At 34.8% G+C, this 22,097-nt stretch overlaps 1 protein-coding gene across 2 annotated transcripts in view; it reads left to right on the top strand.

Moving 5' to 3' along the window:
* HECTD2 (HECT domain E3 ubiquitin protein ligase 2) overlaps positions 1-22,097 on the top strand; it is a 111,268-nt gene that overhangs the window by 47,191 nt on the left and 41,980 nt on the right. For both annotated transcript variants that reach the window (XM_037003077.2, XM_073240708.1), the window contains 3 exons: positions 10,428-10,566; positions 11,273-11,375; positions 11,747-11,836. In XM_037003077.2, coding sequence (XP_036858972.2) covers positions 10,428-10,566; positions 11,273-11,375; positions 11,747-11,836 — 332 coding nt within the window. The remainder of the gene's footprint in view (positions 1-10,427; positions 10,567-11,272; positions 11,376-11,746; positions 11,837-22,097) is intronic.

The following is a 22,097-nucleotide window of genomic DNA, read 5'->3' as shown; positions in this document are numbered from 1 at the left end:
TACCCATAGGGGGGAAAAAAACATTCAAATAACAGCAGATTTCTCATCAGTAACCATGGAGTCCAGAAGGAAGTGGCTGAAAGAATTGCCAACTAGGAACCTATTTTTCAGGAGTGGAGGAGAAATCGAGATTTTCAGATGAAGCAAAACTAAGAGAATGTGTTGCCATTAGATCTATGCATTAAGAGTTTTTCTAAACAGAAAGGAAACAATAAAAGAAGGAACCTTGAAACATCAAGAAAAAACATGATAAGCAAAAAATAGGTAAATACACTATACATCAATTAAAAGTCAGAGATTGGCAGAAAAGATTAAAAACATGACCTATCTATATGCTATCTACAAAAAAATCTCAATTCAAATATAACAATATAGACAGGTTGAAAATAAAAGAATGTAAAAAGATATATGTGTTTTAATAACATAATAGACATAGAACAAAATTATGAGAGACAGAGGAGTCATTATATATAATAAAAGGGATGATTAACAAGAAGACATAGCAATCATAAATGTGTATGTACCAAACAACATAGTTTTAAGATATGTGGAGCAAAAACTGGTAGAGCTGAATGAAAGAGAGAAAGAAAAATCCACAATTGTGTATTGAAGTCTTCAACTATAATTTTAGATTTGCTTAGAAATAGAAAAAATCATCAAATGTATAGAATATGGAAGAAATCAACATCATCAGCCAACAGGATCCAGTAGACATTTATAGAACAGTCCACCCACCAACAGCAGAATACTCCCGGTTTTCAGGTACCTACAGAGCATATACTAACAGTGACCACTCCTGGGCCATAAAACAAACCTCAACAATTTTAAATAATTGAAATAATAGAGTATGTTCTCTGACCACGACAACATCAAATTAGAAACCAATAAGCAAAAAATAACAGGAACATCTCCAAACATCTGGAACCATACTTCTAAATAATCCATTCATTAAGAGGATGTCTCAAAAGAATTTTTTTAATGACTTGAACTGAATGAAAATAAAAATACACATATCAAAATATGTGGATGCCTCAAATTTTGAGGATGTCTCAAAAGAATTTTTTTAATAACTTGAACTGAATGAAAATAAAAATATACATATCAAAATTTGTGAAATACAGCTAAGGCAGTACAGAGAGGGAAATTTTAGCAATCAGTGCATAGATAAGAAAAAGGGAAAGTTTCAAAACAAATATCTAAGCTCCCACCTCAAGAACCTAGAAAAAGAGGAGCAAAATAAATCCAATGCAAGCAGAAAAGAGGAAGTACAAAGATTAGAACAACAACAACAAAATCAGTAGAATTGAAAAGAGAAAAATAGAGAAAAATCATTGCAAAGAGCTCATTTTTTTTTGAAAAAATAAATAAAATTGACAAACTTCTATCAGGACCAACAAAAAAGAAGACAGATCATCAGAATGAAATGGGATATCATAACAGACCTTACAGCATTAAAAACAGAAAGAGAATACCCCAAACAGTTCTGCACACATACACTTGACAATTTAGATGAAATGGACCAATTCCTTGAAAAGTACAAACTACCACAACTCATCCAATATGAGATAATTTGAATAGCCCTATAACTATTAAGGAAATTGAATTCATAATTTAAAAACTCTCAAAAAAGAAATTCAGGTCCAGATGGTAAATTCTACGAAATGTTCAAATAAGAATTAACACCAATTCTGTGCAGTCTCTTCCAGAAAACAGACAAGGAGTAAACATTTCCCATTTCATTTTATAAAACCTGTTTTACCCTGATACCAAAACTAGATAAAGGTGGTCAGAAAAAGAAAATTATATATCATATCCCTCAGGAATATAGATGGCAAAAATTCTTAACAAAATATTAAATAGAATTCAGCAATAAATAAAAAGCATTATATACCATGGCAAAAAGGGGTTTATTCCAGGAATACAAGCTGTTAACATGTTCAAAAATTATCTACTATAGTAACAGGCTAATAATTCAAATCACATGATCATATCAACCCATGCAGAAAAAACATTTGACAAAATTCAGTGTTCATTTGTGATTAAAACCTCTTAGAAAAAATAGGAATAGAGATCTTCCTTAACTTGGTAAAAAGCAGCTACAAAAAACCTACAGCTGATATTTTACTTAATGTTAAAAGACTAAATGTTTTCTTCTTCAAGATTGGGAACAATACAAAGATGTCTGCTCTTACCACTCTTATACAACACTGGTGGAAGGCAAGAAAAAGAAAATAAAGGATACATGGAGCAGAAAATAAGAAAACTGTTGCTATTTGCAGATGACATGATTATCTACATTAAAAATCCCAAGGAATCAACAAGAAGCCCTAGAACTAATAGATGAGTTCAGTAAAGTCAAATGATATGAGATAATGTGCAAAAAATAAATTGTATTCATGTTACCAATCAAAATATATCCATTGAAGTTTAAAATATATATCATTTGTAATTGCTAAAAAAAGAAATGGGTGTAAACCTAGCAAGCATTATAAGATTTCTATGATGAGAATTACACAGTGCTAATGAAAGAAGTTACAAAAGATCTAAGTGGAGAGCAATAGTATGTTCGTAGATTGGAAGACTTAACCTGGTAAAGATGACAATTCTCAAAGTGATAAGCAAGTTTAACACAATTCCTATCAAAACCCCACAAAGCTGGAATTTATTGTTTTGTAGCTATTGACGATAGTATTCTCAAATTTATATGGAAGGGCAGGCAAGCTACAAAAACAAACAATTTGGAAAAGAAGAATAAAGTGGGAGGAATTGGTCTACCTGATTTCAAGATTTACTATACAGCTATAGTAATCAAGACTGTGAGGTATTAGTGGAGGACAAATATAGGGTTCAGTGGAATAGTAGAGATTCACAGACATAAACCTCCATAAATATGCCCAACTACAGTTTGACAGAGATGCAAAAGCAATTCAATGGAGGAAAGAGATAGCCTTTTGAATAAACAGTATTGGAATAATTGAACATGTATAAACACTGACTCAGATCTTACACCTAATGCAAATATTAACTAAAAATGGATAACTGACTTAAGTGTAAACTATAGAACATCTAGGGGAAAAAAATCACAGGAGACAATCTTCAGGATCTAGAGCTAGGAAAGAGTTCTTAGTCTTGACACCAAAGCACAATCCATAAAAGGAAAAATTTATAAGTTTGATTTCATCAAAACTTAAAACTTTTGTTATGAGAAACAGCCTGTTTAGAGAATGAAAAAAAGCTACAGAGTGGGAGAAAATATTTGCAAGCCATATATACAACAAGGGGGTCTTATCTAGACTATGTAAAGAACTCTCAAAACTCTGAGTTAAAAAATTCCAGTGAGTAAACAATCCAGTTGGAACATGAGCATAAGATACAAAGAAACATCTCACTGAAGAGGATATTCAGATGGTAAAAAGCACGAGAGATGTTCAGTGGTTATTAATTATTAGGGAAATACAAATTGAAACCACACTGAAATATTATACACCTATCACAATGGCTGAAATAACAGTAAGGAAATGGAGAAGCTGGATCATTCACATATTGCTGGTGGGAATGTAAAGCGGCTGCTCTTGAAAACCGATTTGGTGGTTTCTTAACAAACTAAACATATAATTGCTATAAAACCCAGCAGTTGCACCCCAAGGCATTTATCCCAGAGAAATGAAGACATAGTTCACCCTAGAACCTATATATACACAAATGTTCAAAGCAGCTTTATTTGTAATAACTCCAATTAGATGTCCTTCAATGGGTAGTGGTTAAGTAAGCTGTGGTACACCCATACCATGGAATACTATTTAGCAATAAAAAAAGAAAGCTATTCATATGTGCAACACTTGGATGAATTTCCAGAAATTATACTGAATAAAGGAAAACCAATTCCAAAAGATTATACAGTTCCATTTATAGCAATCTTGAAATGAAGAGATTAGTGGTTACCAGGAATTAATGGAGGTGAAGGCAGGAGGGAAGGGGGAATGGCTATAAAAGGGCAATGTGAGAGGTCTTTGTGATGGTGAAAATAAAATGTTCTGTATCTTGATTGTATCAATGTCAGTGTTCTGGCTGTGATAATGAGTACATGAGATCTCTCTATTCTTACAACTGCATGAGAGTCTACAATTACCTCAAAATAAAAGTTTAATTATAAAATTATGGTAGCTCTAGAAGTTTAGGAAGAAATATCCTTTTGATCCTCAGATGTAAAGAATATCATTAATCATAATTCTGGTGCATGGCACTGTCATTGGTCCATGCATGGCCTCTCTCAATTGCTTTATTTGAATGATAGGATAAGTTCCTTGGTTAGGTTTATTCTTAGGTGTTTTATTCTTTTTGATGCAATTGTGAATGGAATTGTTTTCCTGATTTCTCTTTCTGCTAGTTCATCATTAGTGCATAGGAATGCAACATATTTCTGTGTATTAGATATGGTGGAGGAGACAATAAGTGAAATAGCAATTAGGGAAGAGGAATACAAAGAAGCTGAGGGACAGAGAGAAAAAAGGATCTCTAAGAATGAGAATATTAAGAGAACTGTGTGACCAATCCAAACGGAACAATATTCACATTATAGGGGTACCAGAGGAAGAAGAAAGATAAAAAGGAATAGAAAGTGTCTTTGAGGAAGTAATTGCTGAAAACTTCCCCAGTCTAGAGAAGGAGATAGTCTTTCAGGCTATGGAGGTGTACAGATCTTCCAACACAAGGGACCCAAGGAAGACAACACCAAGACATATCTGGCAAGATTATCATTTAAGTTTAAGGGGGAATTGAACAATTTCCAGATAATCAAAAGCTGAGAGAATTTACCTCCCACAAACCATCCCTACAGTGTATTTTGGAGGGACTGCTATAGATGGAATTGTTTCTAAGGTTAAATAGCTGTCACCAGAGGTAATAAAAAGGGATAGACAAAGAGTACAGAATATGATACCTAATAGAATGGAGGTGTAGAAAGGAGGGGAAAAAAAGAACCTTTAGATTGTGTTTGTAATAGCATACTAAATGAGGTAAGTTACTCTTAGATACTAAGAAGTTACCCTTGAACCTTTGGTAACCACAAATCTAAAGCCTGCAATGGCAGTAAGTACATACGTATCAATAATCATCCTAAATGTAAATGGTCTGAATGCACCAATCGAAAGACATAGAGTCACTAAATGGATAAAAAAACAAGACCCATCTATATGCTGCCTACAAGAGACTCACTTCAAACACAAAGACATATACAGACTAAAAGTGAAGGAATGGAAAAAGATATTTCATGCAACTAATAGGGAGAAAAACACAGGTGTTGCAATACTTGTATCAGACAAAATAGACTTCAAAACAAAGTCATAAGAGACAAAGAAGGACATTTCATAATGATAAAGGGGTCAATCCAACAAAAGGATATAACCATTATAAATATCTATGCACCCAACACAGGAGCACCTACCTATGTGAAACAAATACTAACTGAATTAAACAGGAAATAGAATGTAATGCATTCATTCTAGGAGACTTCAACACTTCACTCATTCCAAAGGACAGATCAATCAGACAGAAAATAAGTAAGGAGACAGAGGTATTGAACAACACATTAGAACAGATGGACCTAACAGACATCTACAGAATTCACCACCCAGAAGAAGCGGGATACACATTCTTTTGAAGTGCACACAGAACATTTCCAAAATAGACCACATACTAGGCCACAAAAAGAGCCTCAGTAAGTAAGTAAATTCAAAAAGATTGAAATTGTACCAACCAAATTCTCAGATCACAAGGGTATTAAACTAGAAATAATTTTCACAAAGAAAACAAAAAGGCTTACAAACACATGGAGGCTTAACGACATGCTCCTAAATAATCAATGGATCAATGACCAAATTAAAACAGAGATCAGGCAATATATGGAAACAAATGACACTGACAGCATAAAGCCCCAACTTCTGTGTGACGCAGCGAAGGCAGTTCAAAGAGGAAACATACAGCAATCCAGGCCTATTTAAAGAAAGAAGTACAATCCCAAATGAATAGTCTAAATTCACAATTATTGAAACTGAAAAAAGAAGAAATGAAGCCCGAAGTCAGCAGAAGGAGAGACATAATAAAGATCAGAGAAGAAATCAATAAAATCGAGAAGAATAAAACAATAGAAAAATCAATGAAACCAAGAGCTGGTTCTTTGAGAAAATAAACAAAATAGATAAACCCCTAGCCAGACTTATTAATAAAAAAAGAGAATCTACACACATAAACAGAATCAGAAATGACAAAGGAAAGGTCATGACGGACACCACAAGAAATACAAAGAATTATGAGAGAATACTATGAAAATCTATATGCGAACAAACTGGATAACCTAGAAAAAATGGACAACTTTCTAGAAAAATACAACCTTCCAAGGCTGACCAAGGAAAAAACAGAAAATCTAAACAGACAAATTACTAGCAATGAAATTGAATCAGTAATCAAAAAACAACCCAAGAACAAAACCCCCAAACCAAATGGATTCACAGCTGGATTTTATCAGACATTTAGAGAAGACATAGTGCCCATTTTCCTTAAAGTTTTCCAAAAAATACAAAAGGAGGGAATACTCCCAAACTCATTCTATGTAGCCAGCATCATTCTAATAACAAAACCAGGCAAAGCACCACAAAAAAAGAGAACTACACACCAATATCCCTTATGAACAGAGATGCAAAATACTCAACAAAATATTAGCAAACCAAATTAAAAAATACATCAAGAGGATCATACACCATGATCAAGTGGGATTCATCCCAGGGATGCAAGGATGGTACAACATTCAAAAATCCATCAACATCATCCACCACATCAACAAAAAGGACAAAAACAACATCATCATCTCCATACATGTTGAAAAAACATTTGACAAAATTCAACATCCAATCATGATAAAAACTCTCAACAAAATGGGTATAGAGGGCAAGTACCTCAACATAATAAAGGCCATATATGAAAAACCCACAGCCAACATCATACTTAACAATGAGAAGCTGAAAGTTTTTTCTTTAAGATTGGAAACAAGACAAAGATGCCTACTCTCCCCACTTCTATTCAGCATCGTGGAGGTCCTAGCCACGACAACCAGACAACACAAAGAAATAAAAGGCATCCAGATTGGCAAGGAAGAAGTCAAACTGTCTCTGCAGATGACATGATACATAAGAAGCCACTCCAAAACTACTAGATCTAGTATCTGAATTCAGTCAAGTTGTGGGATACAAAATTAATACACAGAAATCTGTGGCATTCCTATACACTAACAATGAACTGGCAGAGAGAGAAATCAGGAAAACAATTTCATTCACAATTGAATTAAAAAGAATAAAATACCTAGGAATAAACCTAACCAAGGAAGTGAAAGACCTATACCCTGAAAACTACAAAACACTCTAAGACACTAATAAATGGAAATTCATCCCATGCTCTTGGCTAGGAAGAATTAATATTGTCAAAATGGCTACCCTGCCTAAAGCAATCTACAGATTCAGTGCAATCCCTATCAAAATACCAACAGCATTCTTCAATGAACTGGCACAAATAGTTCTAAAATTCATATGGAACCACAAAAGACCCTGAATAGCCAAAGCAATCTTGAGAGGGAAGATTAAAGCAGAGGGCTCTCACTTCCCAACTTCAAGTTCTACTACAAAGCCACAGTAATCAAGACAATTTGGTAATGGCACAAGAACAGACCCATAGACCAGTGGAACAGAATAGAGAGTCCAGACATTAACCCAAACATATATGGTCAATTAATATATGATAAAGGAGCCATGGATATACAATGGGGAAATGACAGCCTCTTCAACAGCTGGTGTTGGCAAAACTGGACAGCTACATGTAAGAGAATGAAACTGGATTACTAACTCCATACACAAAAGTAAACTTGAAATGGATTGAGGACCTGAATGTAAGTCATGAAACCATAAAACTCTTAGAAGAAAACATAGGCAAAACTTGCTTGAATATAAACATGAGCAACTTTTTCATGAACATATCTCCCTGAGCAAGGGAAACAAAAGCAAAAATGAATAGCAGGACTAGAACTAAAAAGCTTCTGTACAGCAAAGGACACCATCACTAGAACAAAAAGGCATCCTACAGTGTGGGAGAATATATTCATAAATGACATATCCAATAAGGAGTTGACACCGAAAATACATAAAGAGCTTATGCACCTCAACAGACAAAAAGCAAATAATCCAATTAAAAAAATGCCAGAGGATGTGATCAGACACTTCTCCAAAGAAGAAATTCAGATGGCCAACAGGCACATGAAAAGTTGCTCCACATCGCCAATCATCAGAGAAATACAAATTAAAACCACAATGAAATATCACCTCACACCAGTTAGGATGGCCAACATCCAAAAGACAAACAACAAATGCTGGCAAGGATGTGGAGAATGGGGAACCCTCCTATACTACTGGTGGGAATGTAAATTAGTTCAACCATTGTGGAAAGCAGTATGGAGGTTCCTCAAAAAACTAAAAATCGAAATATCATTTGACCTAGGAATTCCACTCCTAAGAATTTATCCCTGAGAATGGAGGAGTCCAGTTTGAAAAAGACATATGCACCCTATGTTTATTACAGCGCTATTTACTATAGCCAAGAAATGGAAGTAACCTAAGTGTCCATCAGTAGACGAATGGATAAAGAAGATGTGTTACATACACACAATGGAATATTATTTGGCCATAAGAAGAAAACAAATCCTACCGTTTGCAACAACATGGATGGAACTAGAGGGTATTACACTCAGTGAAATAAGTGAGGCAGAGAAAGACAAGTATCAAATGCTTTCACTCATCTGTGGAGTATAAGAACAAAGCAAAAACTAAAGGAACAAAATAGCAGCAGACTCACAGAACCCAAGAGTGGACTAACAGTTACCAAAGGGAAAGGGACTGGGGAGGATGGGTGTGAAGGGAGGGATAAGGGGGAAAGGGGCATTATGATTAGCACACCTAATGTAGGGGTTGGGCACGGGGAAGGCAGTATAACACAGAGAAGACAAGTAGTGACTCTCTAGCATCTTACTATGCTGATGGACAGTGACTGTAATGGAGTATGTTGTGGGGACTTGATAACGGGGGAATATAGTAACCACAATGTTGTTCATGTAAGAGTATATTAATGATGTAAATAAATAAATACATACAAATTTTTTAAAAAAGCAATTGAATCTGAGCAGTCCAGGGACAGTACAGATTAAGGAGAAATGATACCTGAGTAAAAGTGAGGAGGGAAACTGCCCTAAAATCTCAGAAAGCAGGCTACCATAGTTTTGAATTCTACATAAAAGCAACAGAAAGGAGGGCTACACCTACTTCCAAAAATGGGGTAAACTAGTTTCAAATAAAACTGGCAACAGAAGAGAAACAAGTTATCTTGTTTCTATTATTTTAATTGCATATATTGTAATAATAAGAAACAGCAATCACTGAACAATCAAAGCACCTTAGAAGCACGTGCCCACAAAAACATAAAAATCCCATTTCAACTTGAGCTAAAATTCATTAGGAAATATATATACTTGAAAGAACAACATAAACCAGAATTGTAAAAATTGAAAAGTGCTGTGACAATAAAGAATTGGTAATTTTTATTATTTTAGAAATAAACCAGAAGGACTACAAAAGCAAAAACAAACTTAATAGGTAATGCCTCGAGAGAACTAGAAGATGAAAAGGAGGAAATGTTTTTAAAGAAATGAAGAAAGACAAAAAGCATTTGAGAGAAATTCTAAAATTGAAATAGGCAGTCTATCCAACATGTGGTTAATTAGAGTAAAGAGGGGCTTGGTAACATGCTGTTCCTGGACTGGTTAGTTTCAAAAGTGTTTGCCTTATAACAATTCATTTAGCTACACATTTGTTTTGTGAGTTTTTTCTGTATTTTTACAATTAAAAGTTAAGTAAATGGAACAAAAAGTAACTGGCAAATATTTGCAAAAAACAGAAAAGAAAAATACATAAAATTTTCATGCAGATTGATTTAAAGAATGCTAAAACTCCAATGAAGAATTACAGAGGTCATGAATAAATGACTTTCATATATCCAAAAAGCTAAAAAGCATTAAAAACCTTGAGTTTCCCTGAGATATTCCCGAAAGACAACTTTTGGGAAAGGAGCAGGGAAAACAAGCACTGTATTACATCTATAGATAGTGTTTCATCTGAGTTAAGCCTGATATCTGGGGGTAATGCTGGAGTGGGAGGGTGGCAGCACTAGTCCTTCAAGTGAATGCCCTTCGCTCTGGTAGGTTTTTCTTTTATGATCTTAAGATGAGTGCAGTACAAAATAATTAATTTTCTGTTCATGTTGCATTAGCCTGGTATTTTACAATTTTGGAAACATTTTATGATTAATTACATTGGATGTCTTTTTATACTTTACAGTGAGAGACCTACCACCAATTTGCCTTGATGTTAGACAGAAACAGCGCATCTCTATGGATACATTATCATCCGAAACGAAGGTCCCAGGTCTTCCAGAACCTGCCCTTCCTATCCAGCCCAAAACTATAAAAGACTTTCAGTAAGTGTCATCACTCTAGTGTATGTGGACATAGAGTCATCTGCATGTTAGTATTTTACATAAATTTTTTGTGTGAAAAATTGATTGAACTTATGTCTCATTATAAGGTGTTAGCCAAGACTAAAGACTAGCTGTCTCAAGTTGAAGGTGAAAACAAACGTAGAAATAACAGGTTAAGGGGAGGAAACAAAAAAGTGAAAGAAGCACTAAATAAGAGAATATGCGTCAATACACACAGAGGAGGTAAAGGTAGTGATAAAATACTAGAGTATTTATTTTTCAAGAAAAATAAAGATTTCATCTACTATGCGACTTATAAACTATAAAAGCTATGTTACTACTAAAAAAAAAAACCCAAATGGATACTTGAAAGACTAAATGATAATGAGAAAATAGAGACATGTAAATAAAATCTCAAGAAGTTTAGTTACTAAGTAAAGGAAAGAAGTTGTTAGTTTGAAGGAACATGTCAAGAATAGATTTTAAAAAGCAGGTAAATGGGAAAGTTGAAGCTGGATTAATATCTTAATCCAATTAAGAATTAAAAATTCATACTTTGTTTATATTAACTAGCTAGAACATATTTCTATATTCAGCTTCAGTATTTCAAATTGCATGTTTTATAACATTTATTTGTAAAGCAGTAATGCTATTTTATCTGAGTAATACTTCTATTGATTGTGGCTAATGTATGTTTTCTTTTTAGGGAAGATGTAGAAAAAGTTAAGTCATCTGGAGATTGGAAAGCAGTACATGATTTTTATCTAACAACGTTTGAATCTTTCCCAGAACTAAATGCTGCATTTAAGGTAATAACATATAAAACATATTTTCCACTTTTACATATGACAAATCTACCTCTTTTTCTATCCAATATTGACTTATACAACTTTAAAGAAACATGTTTAATTTCTGAATTTATACATATCCAAATATTACTTAAGTGATATCTTAAAGATTGGTTTTATTTGACTCCGTTCTTATAATTTTAAAAAAGAAAATTATTAAAATAATATAATTCTTATGCACTCATTTTTATTTATAGCAATTTTTCCCTAAAAGTTCTTTGTCATCATACTAAAAAATTTTAGAAATTGTTAAGGCATAGTTATGGTTCAGGTGTTACTAAGAACAATCCGTAAAATGTTATATACACTTAATTCTTTAATTGAATTTGTAGAAAGATACCACCACCTCATTTAATACCACTGAAGATTCTGGGATTAATGCTAAATTTGTGAATGCTGTATATGATGCCTTACTTAATACTGTAAGTATTGTATGATGAACATCATATAAGTTGATGAACACATGCAGATAGTTTAATTCTTTGTCTCAGATAGTAAAATTCTTTGTCTCTTCTGTATTTCAAAAGCATCCATACAAATATTGCAAAAAATGACCTTGTAACATAATTATATTAGAAACTCTGATGAAATTTTATAGTAAATCTAGGTGAAATTCTCAAAAAATTAAATCATCTTTATTTTTTAATTAAATGAAAATTAACCAGAAAATATTTTCATGTCCATTCTTGTTTAGAATGGCTTGCTTCAACTTCACTTACTCAATAAAAAGAAGTGAATTATTTAATTTGTATTGGCATTGCACTGAATCTGTAGATAAATGGCACTCAAACTTTAGCATGTATCAGAATCACAGGAAGGATTCTTAAAATACAGTTCCAGATTCAGTATGTCTGAATTTGCATTTCTTGTAAGTTCCCAGTATATACTGATGCTCCTGATCTGGGGACCACACTTTGAGAACCTCACTGTTGTAGGTGAATTTTTGAAGAAGTGATGCCATCCATGAGCATGGTATATCATTCAAATTACTCAGCTCTTCTTTAACTTCTCTTAGTAATGTTTTGTAGTTTTCTAGATAATAGTTTTACACATGTCTTGTTACATTCATTTCTAGGTACTTGATTTTTTTATGCTATCACAGTTTCATTTTCTACTTATTACTGGTATATAGAAATACTTTCATATATGTATCTTTATTTGCTAAATTCACCCATTAATTCTAAGAGTACATCAGTAGATTTATTTGGATTTTCTATATATATGTGGATTCACAAGTAATGCCATTTAAGATGAGAGTTTTATCTCTCCCCGGTCTTTGTATCTCACAGGTATATATGGATGGATGTATTTACTGAATAAATAAATGTTTGTTTATATTTGAATAAATAAATATTTATTTGTATTTGAAGAAATAAATATTTATTTACTCTTATTGAACTGGGTAGGACCTCTTTTAGATTAACGACATAATGGCAGACATCTTTATCTTATTTTAATCTGAGTACTTCACTATTAAATATATGAAAAGGTACTTAATAATATTTGTCATCAGAGAAATGAAAATAATGTTACATAAGCATTCAAAACTAGTAAAAAAATATTTAAGTACCTCACCAAAAATTGACAATATTGTGGAACAGTTGGAACTTTCATACCCTGTGAGGTAAGTATAAACTAGTACAAGCACTTTGGGAAACTACTTGGCATTATTTACTAACATTAAGTGTATGTATTCACTGTGACCCAGAAGTTCCATACCTAGGATACTTCTTTGGTTTCTTTTGACTTGGAAAGATAGACATTAAAATATTAAATCTACAACATGAGGGGAAAACCCTCTAAAATGAAATACAAACAGAAAAAATAAACCTAGCTATATTTCAAATGAATGCTGTAACTGTACTAAAAAAAAAAAAACTAAGCCAACTAACATTTTCACACAGTATTTTATATATTCTCATTCTAAAGACTTTAAAAATTCTATAAACAAATCTTCAACTTAGTTTTTTTTCTCTCAGTGGAAAGAGTTAACAATTCTGAAACTACTTGCTATGTATTGTTGAACTAAATAAATGAGTACATGTATTGATGATGTTGGAAGTCAGGATTCTCACTTTTGGAGAAGGGAGATTACAAATATGGGATGGGGGAGGCTACAGATAATATTGAGGCATTGTACTAAATTCATGGATTTTAATAGAAATATGCATATGTGTGTTTATATCCTAACCCTGTCTGCTGAAAGGGCCTAGAAGTAATAATACCCCAGTAGCAAAGGGCACTTTAGCATACATGATTTCTAAATACCATTACCCACTAAAAGGAATCAGGGCTCCCTAGAAAAATGACTAATTCTAGGACCAAGGAAGGGAAAGTACAAGATGAACCTGGAACATCTAGTTTTTCACTAATAAGAATGACAGTGGCTGTTGTTTTTTTTGGTAGATACTCTTAACAAGTTGAGCAAATTCCCCTCTATTCCTAGTTTGCTGGGAGGTTTTTTTTTTTAAATCATGAATGGATGTTGGGTTTTGTCAGAGGCTTCCTCTGCATCTATTGATATGATCATGTGATTTTTCTTCTTAAGCCTGTTGATGTGATAAATTACAGTAATTGATTTTGAAATGTTTAACCAGCCTTGCATACCTGGAATAAAGCCCACTTGGTCATGGTATAGCTCGTTTTATACATTGTATTTGATTTGGTAATATTTTGTTGAGGATTACACTGTGTTCAGGAGAGAGATTGATCTGCACTTCTCTTTTCTTGTAGTAGCTTTTGTATTGGTATTAGGATACTATAGAATAAGTTAGGAAGTGTTCTCTCCACTTCTATGTTTTTTGGAAGAAATTATAAAGAATTGGTATCCTTTCTTCCTTAAATTTTCAGTAGAATTCACCAGTAAAGTTATCTGGGCCTGTGCTTTCTGTTTTGGAAGGTATTAATTGATTCAATTTATTTAATAGACATAGGCCTATTCCAGTGATCTACTTCTCCTCGTGTGAGCTTTGGGAGAGCGTGTCTTTCAAAGAATTGGTCAATTTCATTTAGGTTATCAAATTTGTGGGCATAGAGTTGTTCATAAGTTGTTTATTATCCTCTTAAAGTCCATGGGATCAGTAGTGATGATCCTTTTTCCATTTCTGATATTAGTAATTAATATCTTTTCTCTTACATTCTTGGTTGGACTAGCTAGAGGTTTATCTATTTTATTGATCTTTTCCAAAAACCAGCATTAGGTTTGTTGATGTTATCTATTATTAGTTCCCTATTATCAATTTCATTGATTTCTGCTCTAATTTTCATTATGCATTTTCTTCTGCTTACTTTGAATTTGATTTGGTATTTCGTTTTTAGTTTCCAAAGATGAAAACTTAAGTTACCAGTTTTGGTTTTAGATCTTTTTTTCTAATACATTCATTCATTACTATATATTTCCCTCTAAGTTTTTGCTGTATCTCAAAAATTTTGATAGGTGTATTTTTATTTTCTTATAAAGCTAAACATAGGCTTACAATATGACCCACAAATCATGCTCCTACATATCAATCCAAATGATTTGAAAACTTAAGTCCACCCAAAAACTTGCACATGAATGTTTATAGCAGCATTAGTCATAATTTCCAAAAGGAAGCAACCTAGATGTCCTTAAGTAGATGAATGGATAAATCTAGTATGTCCGCACAATGGAATATTACTCAGTGATAATAAGAATTGAGCTGTCAGGCCATGAAAAGACATAGGGGAACAATAAATTCATAGCACTAAAAATGAAAGAAGCCAGTCTGAAAAGGCTACATATTGTATGATCCATACTGTCCGACATTCTGGAAAAGGCAAAGCTATGGAGACAGTAAAGATATGAGTGGTCAGGGGCAGGGAGAAAAGGCGGAATGAGAAGGGGGAGCACAGGTTTTTTAAGGCAGTGAACCTATTCTGTATAATACCATGTTAGTGGATACGTGTCATTACACATTAGTCAAAACCCATTGTTTACAAAGAGTAAACCCTCGTGTAAATTATAGACTTCAAGTAATAATAATGTCAGCAATATTGACTGAGTTGTAACATGTGCACCACATTAATGTTAGATCTTTTTTTTATTAAGGTATCATTGATATACACACTCTTATGAAGGTTTCACATGAAAAAACAATGTGGTTACTACATTTATCCATATTATCAAGTCCCCACCCATACCCCAATGCAGTCACTGTCCATCAGTGTAGTAAGTGCCACAGATTCACTGTTTGCCTTCTCTGTGCTACACTGTTTTCCCCGTGAACCCCCACACCATGCCCCTCAATCCCCTTCTTCCTCCCTCTCCACCCACCCTCCCACACCCCTCCCCTTAGGTAACCTCTAGTCCTTTCTTAGAGTCTGTGAGTCTGCTGCTATTTTGTTCCTTCAGTTTTGCTTTGTTCTTATACTCCACAGATGAGTGAAATCATTTGATACTTGTCTCTCTCCGCCTGGCTTATTTCACTGAGCATAATGTCCTCCAGCTCCGTCCACATTGATGCAAATGATAGGATTTTTTACTTATGGCTGAATAGTATTCTATTGTGTATATGTACCACATCTTCTTTATCCATTCATCTACTGATGGACACTTAGGTTGCTTCCATATCTTGGCTATCGTAAAAAGTGCTGCAATAAACATAGGGGTGCATATGTCTTTTTGAGTCTGAGAAGTTGTATTCTTTGGGTAAATTCCAAGGAGTGAGATTCCCAGGTCAAATGGTATTTCTATTTTTAGTTTTTTGAGGAATCTCCATATTGCTTTCCACAATGGTTGAACTAGCTTACATTCCCACCAGCAGTGTAGGAGAGCTCCCCTTTCTCCGCATCCTTGCCAGCATTTGTTGTTCTTAGTCTTTTTGATGCTGGCCATCCTTACTGGTGTGAGGTGATATCCCATTGTGGTTTTAATTTGCATTTCCCTAATGATTAGTGATGTGGAGCATCTTTTCATGTGTCTGTTGGCCATTTGAATTTCTTCTTTGGAGAATAGTCTCTTCATATGCTCTGCCCCTTTTTTCATCAGGTTATTTGCTTTTTGGGTGTTGAAGCATGTGAGTTCTTTATATATTTGGGATGTTAACCCCTTGTCAGATATGTCATTTACACTTTTTAGTTTGATGTAGTCCATGTGTTCATTTTTGCTTTTGTTTCCCTTGCTCGAGGAGATGCATTCATGAAGAAGTTGCTCAGGCTTATATTCAGGAGATTTTTGCCTATGTTGTCTTCTAAGAGTTTTATGGTTTCATGACTTACATTAAGGTCTTTGACCATTTCGTGTTTACTTTTGTGTATGGCATTAAACAATAATCCAGTGTCATTCTCTTATATGTAGCTGTCCAGTTTTGCCAACACCAGTTGTTGAAGAGGCTGTCATTTCCCCATTGTATGTCTATGGCTCCTTTATCATATATTAGTTGACCATATATGGTTGGGTTTATATTGCAGCTCTCTAGTCTGTTCCATTAGTCTATGGGTCTGTTCTTGTGCCAGTACCAAATTGTCTTGATTACTGTGGCTTTGTAGTAGAGCTTTAAGTCAGGGAGCATAATCCCCCCAGCTTTATTGTTCCTTCTCAGGATTGCTTTGGTCTTTTGTGGTTCCATATGAATTTTAGAATGATTTTCTCTAGTTCCTTGAAGAATGCTGTTGGTATTTGATAGGAATTGCATTGAATCTGTAGATTGCTTTAGGCAGGATGACCATTTTGACAATATTAATTCTTCCTATCCATGAGCACGGAATTTGTTTCCATATATTGGTATCTTCTTTAATTTCTCTCATGAGTGTCTTGTAGTTTTCAGAGTATAGGTCTTTCACCTCCTTGGTTAGGTTTATTCCTAGGTATTTTATTCTTTTTAATTCAATTGTGAATGGAATTGTTTTCCTGATTTCTCTCTCTGCCAGTTCATTGTTAGTGTATAGGAATGCCACAGATTTCTGTGTATTAATTTTGTATCCCACAACTTGACTGAATTCAGATACTAGATCTAGTAGTTTTGGAGTGGCTTCTTTAGGGTTTTTTATGTATCATGTCATCTGCAGAGACAGTTTGACTTCTTCCTTGCCAATCTGGATGCCTTTTATTTCTTTGTGTTGTCTGGTTGTCGTGGCTAAGATCTCCATGATGCTGAATAGAAGTGGGGAGAGTTGGCATCTTTGTCTTGTTCCTGATCTTAAAGAAAAAACTTTCAGCTTCTCATTGTTAAGTATGATGTTGGCTGTGGGTTTTTCATATATGGCCTTTATTATGTTGAGGTACTTGCCCTCTATACCCATTTTGTTCAGAGTTTTTATCATGAATGGATGTTGAATTTTGTCAAATGTTTTTTCAACATGTATGGAGATGATGATGTTGTTTTTGTCCTTCTTTTTGTTGATGTGGTGGATGATGTTGATGGATTTTTGAATGTTGTACCATCCTTGCATCCCTGGGATGAATCCCACTTGATCATGGTGTATGATCCTCTTGATGTATTTTTTAATTTGGTTTGCTAATATTTTGTTGAGTATTTTGCATCTCTGTTCATAAGGGATATTGGTCTGTAATTTTCTGTTTTTGTAGTGTCTTTGCCTAGTTTTGGTATTAGAGTGATGCTGGCCTCATAGAATGAATTTGGAAGTACTGCCTCTTCTATTCTTTGGAAAACCTTAAGGGGGGTGGGTATTAGGTCTTCACTAAATGTTTGATAAAATTCAGCAGTGAAACCATATGTCCAGGGGTTTTGTTCTTAGGCAGTTTTTTTATTACCAGTTCAATTTCCTTGCTGGTAATTGGTCTGTTCAGATTTTCTGTTTCTTTCTGGGTCAGCCTTGGATAGTTGTATTTTTCTAGAAAGTTGTCCATTTCTTCTAGGTTATCCAGTTTGTTGACATTTAATTTTTCATAGTGTTCTCTAATAACTCTTTGTATTTCTCTGGGTCTGTAGTGATTTTTCCTTCTTATTTCTGATTCTCTTTATGTATGTAGACTCTCTTTTTTTCTTGATAAGTCTGGCTAGGGGTTTATCTATGTTGTTTATTTTCTTAAAGAACCAGCTCTTGCTTTCATTGATTCCCTTCTCAATTTTATTTTATTTCTGTTCTAATCTTTATTATGCCCCTCCTTCTACTGACTTTGGGCCTTATTTGTTCTTCCTTTTCTAGTTTCATTAATTATGAGTTTAGAGTGTTCGTATGGGATTGTTCTTCTTTCCTGAGGTAGGCCTGTAGTGCAATATACTTTCCTCTTAACATGGCCTTGCCTGCATCCCACAAATTTTGCAGTGTTGAATTATTGTTCTCTTTGTCTCCATATATTGCTTGATACATTTTTATTTGGTCATTGATCCATTGGTTATTTAGGAGCATGTTGTGAAGTCTCCATGTGTTTGTGGGATTTTTCATTTTCTTTGCATAATTTATTTCTAGTTTCATACCTTTGTGGTCTGAGAAACTGGTTGGTACAATGTGAATCTTTTTGAATTTACTGAGGTTCTTTTTGTTGCCTAGTATATGCTCTATTCTTGAAAATTTTCCATGTGCACTTGAGAAGAATGTGTATCCTGTTGCTTTTGGATGTAGTGTTCTGTAGATGTCCGTTAGGTCCATCTTTTCTATTACGTTGTTCAGTGCCTCTATCTCTTTACTTATTTTCTGTCTGGTTGATCTGTCCTCTGGAGTGAGTAGTGTGTTGAAGTCTCCTAAAATGAATGCGTTGCATTCTATTTCCTCTTTTAATTCTATTAGTATTTGTTTCACATATGTAGGTGCTCCTGTGTTTGGTGCAAAGATATTTATAATGCTTATATCTTCTTGTTGGATTGACCCCTTAATCATTATGTAATGTCCTTCTTTGTCTCTTGTGACTTTCTTTGTTTTGAAGTCTATTTTGTCTCATATAAGTACTGCAACTCCTGCTTTTTTCTCTCTATTAGTTACATGAAATATCTTTTCCATCCCTTCACTTTTCGTCTGTGTGTGTCTTTGGGTTTGAGGTGAGTCTCTTGTAAGCAGCATATAGATGGGTCTTGTTTTTTTATCCATTCAGTGACTCTGTGTCTTTTGATTGGTGCATCAGTCCATTTACATTTAGGGTGATCATCAATAGATATGTACTTATTGCCCTTGCAGGCTTTAGATTCGTGCTTACCAAAGGTTCAAGGTTAACTTCCTTACTATCTAAGAGTCTAACTTAACTCACTTAATATGCTATTACAAACACAATCTAAAAGTTCTTTTTTTCTCCTCCTTTTTCTTCCTCCTCCATTCTTTATTTATTAGGTATCTTATTCTGTACTCTTTATCTATCCCTTGATTGACTTTGGGTATAGTTGATTTAATTTTGCACTTGCTTAGTGATTAACTTTCTTTACTGTGGTTTTATTACCTCTGGTGACAGCTATTAAACCTTAGGAACACTTCCATCTATAGCAGTCCCTTCAAAATATACTGTAGAGACAGTATGTCTTAGGTAAATTCTCTCAGCTTTTGATTATCTGGAAATTGTTTAAGCCCTCCTTAAATTTAAATGATAATCTTGTCGGGTAAAGTATTTTTGGTTCAAGGCCCTTCTGCTTCATTGCATTGAATATATCATGCCACTCCCTTCTGGCCTATAAGGTTTCTGCTGAGAAGTCTGATGATAGCCTGATGGGTTTTCCCTTGTATGTGATCTTATTTATCTCTCTGGCTGCTTTTAATAGTCTGTCCTTGTCCTTAGTCTTTGCCATTTTATTTACTATGTGTCTTGGTGTTGTCTTCCTTGGGTCCCTTGTGTTTGGAGATCTGTACACCTGCATGCCCTGAGAGACTATCTCCTTCCCCAGATTGGGGAAGTTTTCAGCAATTACTTCCTCAAAGCCACTTTCTATCCCTTTTTCTCTCTCTTCTTCTGGTACCCCTATAGTGTGAATATTTTTTTCATTTGGATTGGTCTCAGAGTTCTCTCAATATTCTTTCATTCTTAGAGATACTTTTTTCTCTCTGTCCCTCAGCTTCTTTGTATTCCTCTTCTCTAATTTCTATTTCATTTATCATCTCCTCCACTGTATCTAATCTGCTCTTAATACCCTCCATTGTGCTCTTCAATGATTGAATCTCTGACCAGAATTCATTCCTGAGTTCTTGAATATTTTTCTGTACCTCCATGAGCATGTTAATGATTTTTATTTAGAAATTCCTTTCAGGGAGATTCATGAGTTCAATCTCATTTGAATCTTTCTCAGGTGTTGTATTCATAATTTTGCTTTGAACCAGGTTTCTTTGGTGTTTCATATTTGTATATGGCGCCCTGTAGTGCCCAGAAGCTCTACTCTCTGAAGCTGCTCAGCCCCTGAAGCAATGTCGGGGTCGCAGGGATGCGGTATTGGTGCCTGCGGGGAGGAAAGAGCTGTTTCCTGCTTCCTGGCTGCTATGCCTGCCTCCACTGCCAGAACCAGTGGGCCGAGCAAAAGGTATAAGTCTCTATGCTTTGTGTTTGTAGTTGCTGTAGATGGGGCTTCCCTCTGGCTGGCCTAATGCCAGGATAGGGTTTGCCAGTTTGTGAGCCAATTGGTGCTGGCTGGGAGAAAGGTGCAGTAGGCTGCATATCACGGAAGGGTTCTTTGGAGCTGTGTAGGCAGCCAGGGAGCTGGAGCTCCTGAAGATCGTGAAAGTTCCCAACCTGCTGATCAAAGTGCACTCGGACAATTTTGTCCACCTGTCCTTTCTCCTGAGCAGTAAGCTCTATGCTATCCTTGCCCCTTTAGCAGCCCTCTTGCTATTACTAAGTCTCTCAGACTGCCCGTCTTTCTTTTGTCCCAGAGCAGCTGGATATGAATCCCTGCTTTCCACAAGCAGCTAGAATCTCAGTCTCTCCACGAATTCTGCCTGTCTTAGGTTTCCAACCCCCTAATCATGAGAGTACCATGAAATGTAAGTTTGTGCTCCCAGAGCAGATCTCCGGAGTCAGGTATTCAGCAGTCCCAGGCCTCCACTCCCTCCCTGCTCCATTTCTCTTCCTCCTGCCCTTGAGCTGGGGTGGGGGAGGGGCTTGGATCCAGCTGGGCCATGGCTTTGGTACATTACCCTGCTCCATGAGGTTTATTCTTTTCTCCAGATGTATGCAGTTTGGCGCAGCCCTCTTTCCTGTTGCTCTTTCAGGATTAGTTATATTAATTATATTTTCATATTATATGCAGTTTTAGGAGGAAGCCTCTCTCACCTCTCACGCCGCCATCTTTAATCTCATCTTGGGCTTCTTCTGTAATGTTAGATATTAATAAGGGAAACTGTGAGGATGAGAGGAGAGCATATATGGCAACTTGGTACTTTGTGCACAGTTTTTCTGTAAACCTAAGACTGCTCTAAAAAGTCTACTACTAATAAAGAAGATATCAGGGACATGACAATGAACCAGCTTGAAGTATCCAAGACCAAGTCTTAGATAATTTGACTATTAAAATAAAAATGGTAATACTGAATTATATCCCACTGAATAACATAAGAATCTGTGGATCTATACTGATAATAAATAAATAGATGATTGGTAGATAGGTAAATATATACATAGATAAATGTAAGAGAAAGAAAAGGACATTTTAACAGTAGATTGTGAACTTATAATTATAGAAGGAATGATAAAGTTTAAAAATTACCATTTGCAACTGTCATAGTAATAATTGATTAAGTTGTTATCTTAATCAGGTAACTAAATCACCAAAACTGATATCAAGCCCTTCT

This window comes from Manis javanica, chromosome 7, assembly GCF_040802235.1.
Source record: "Manis javanica isolate MJ-LG chromosome 7, MJ_LKY, whole genome shotgun sequence".
In the NCBI taxonomy this organism is placed as follows: Eukaryota; Metazoa; Chordata; class Mammalia; order Pholidota; family Manidae; genus Manis; species Manis javanica.
This window is presented reverse-complemented; position numbering and strand designations above follow the sequence as displayed.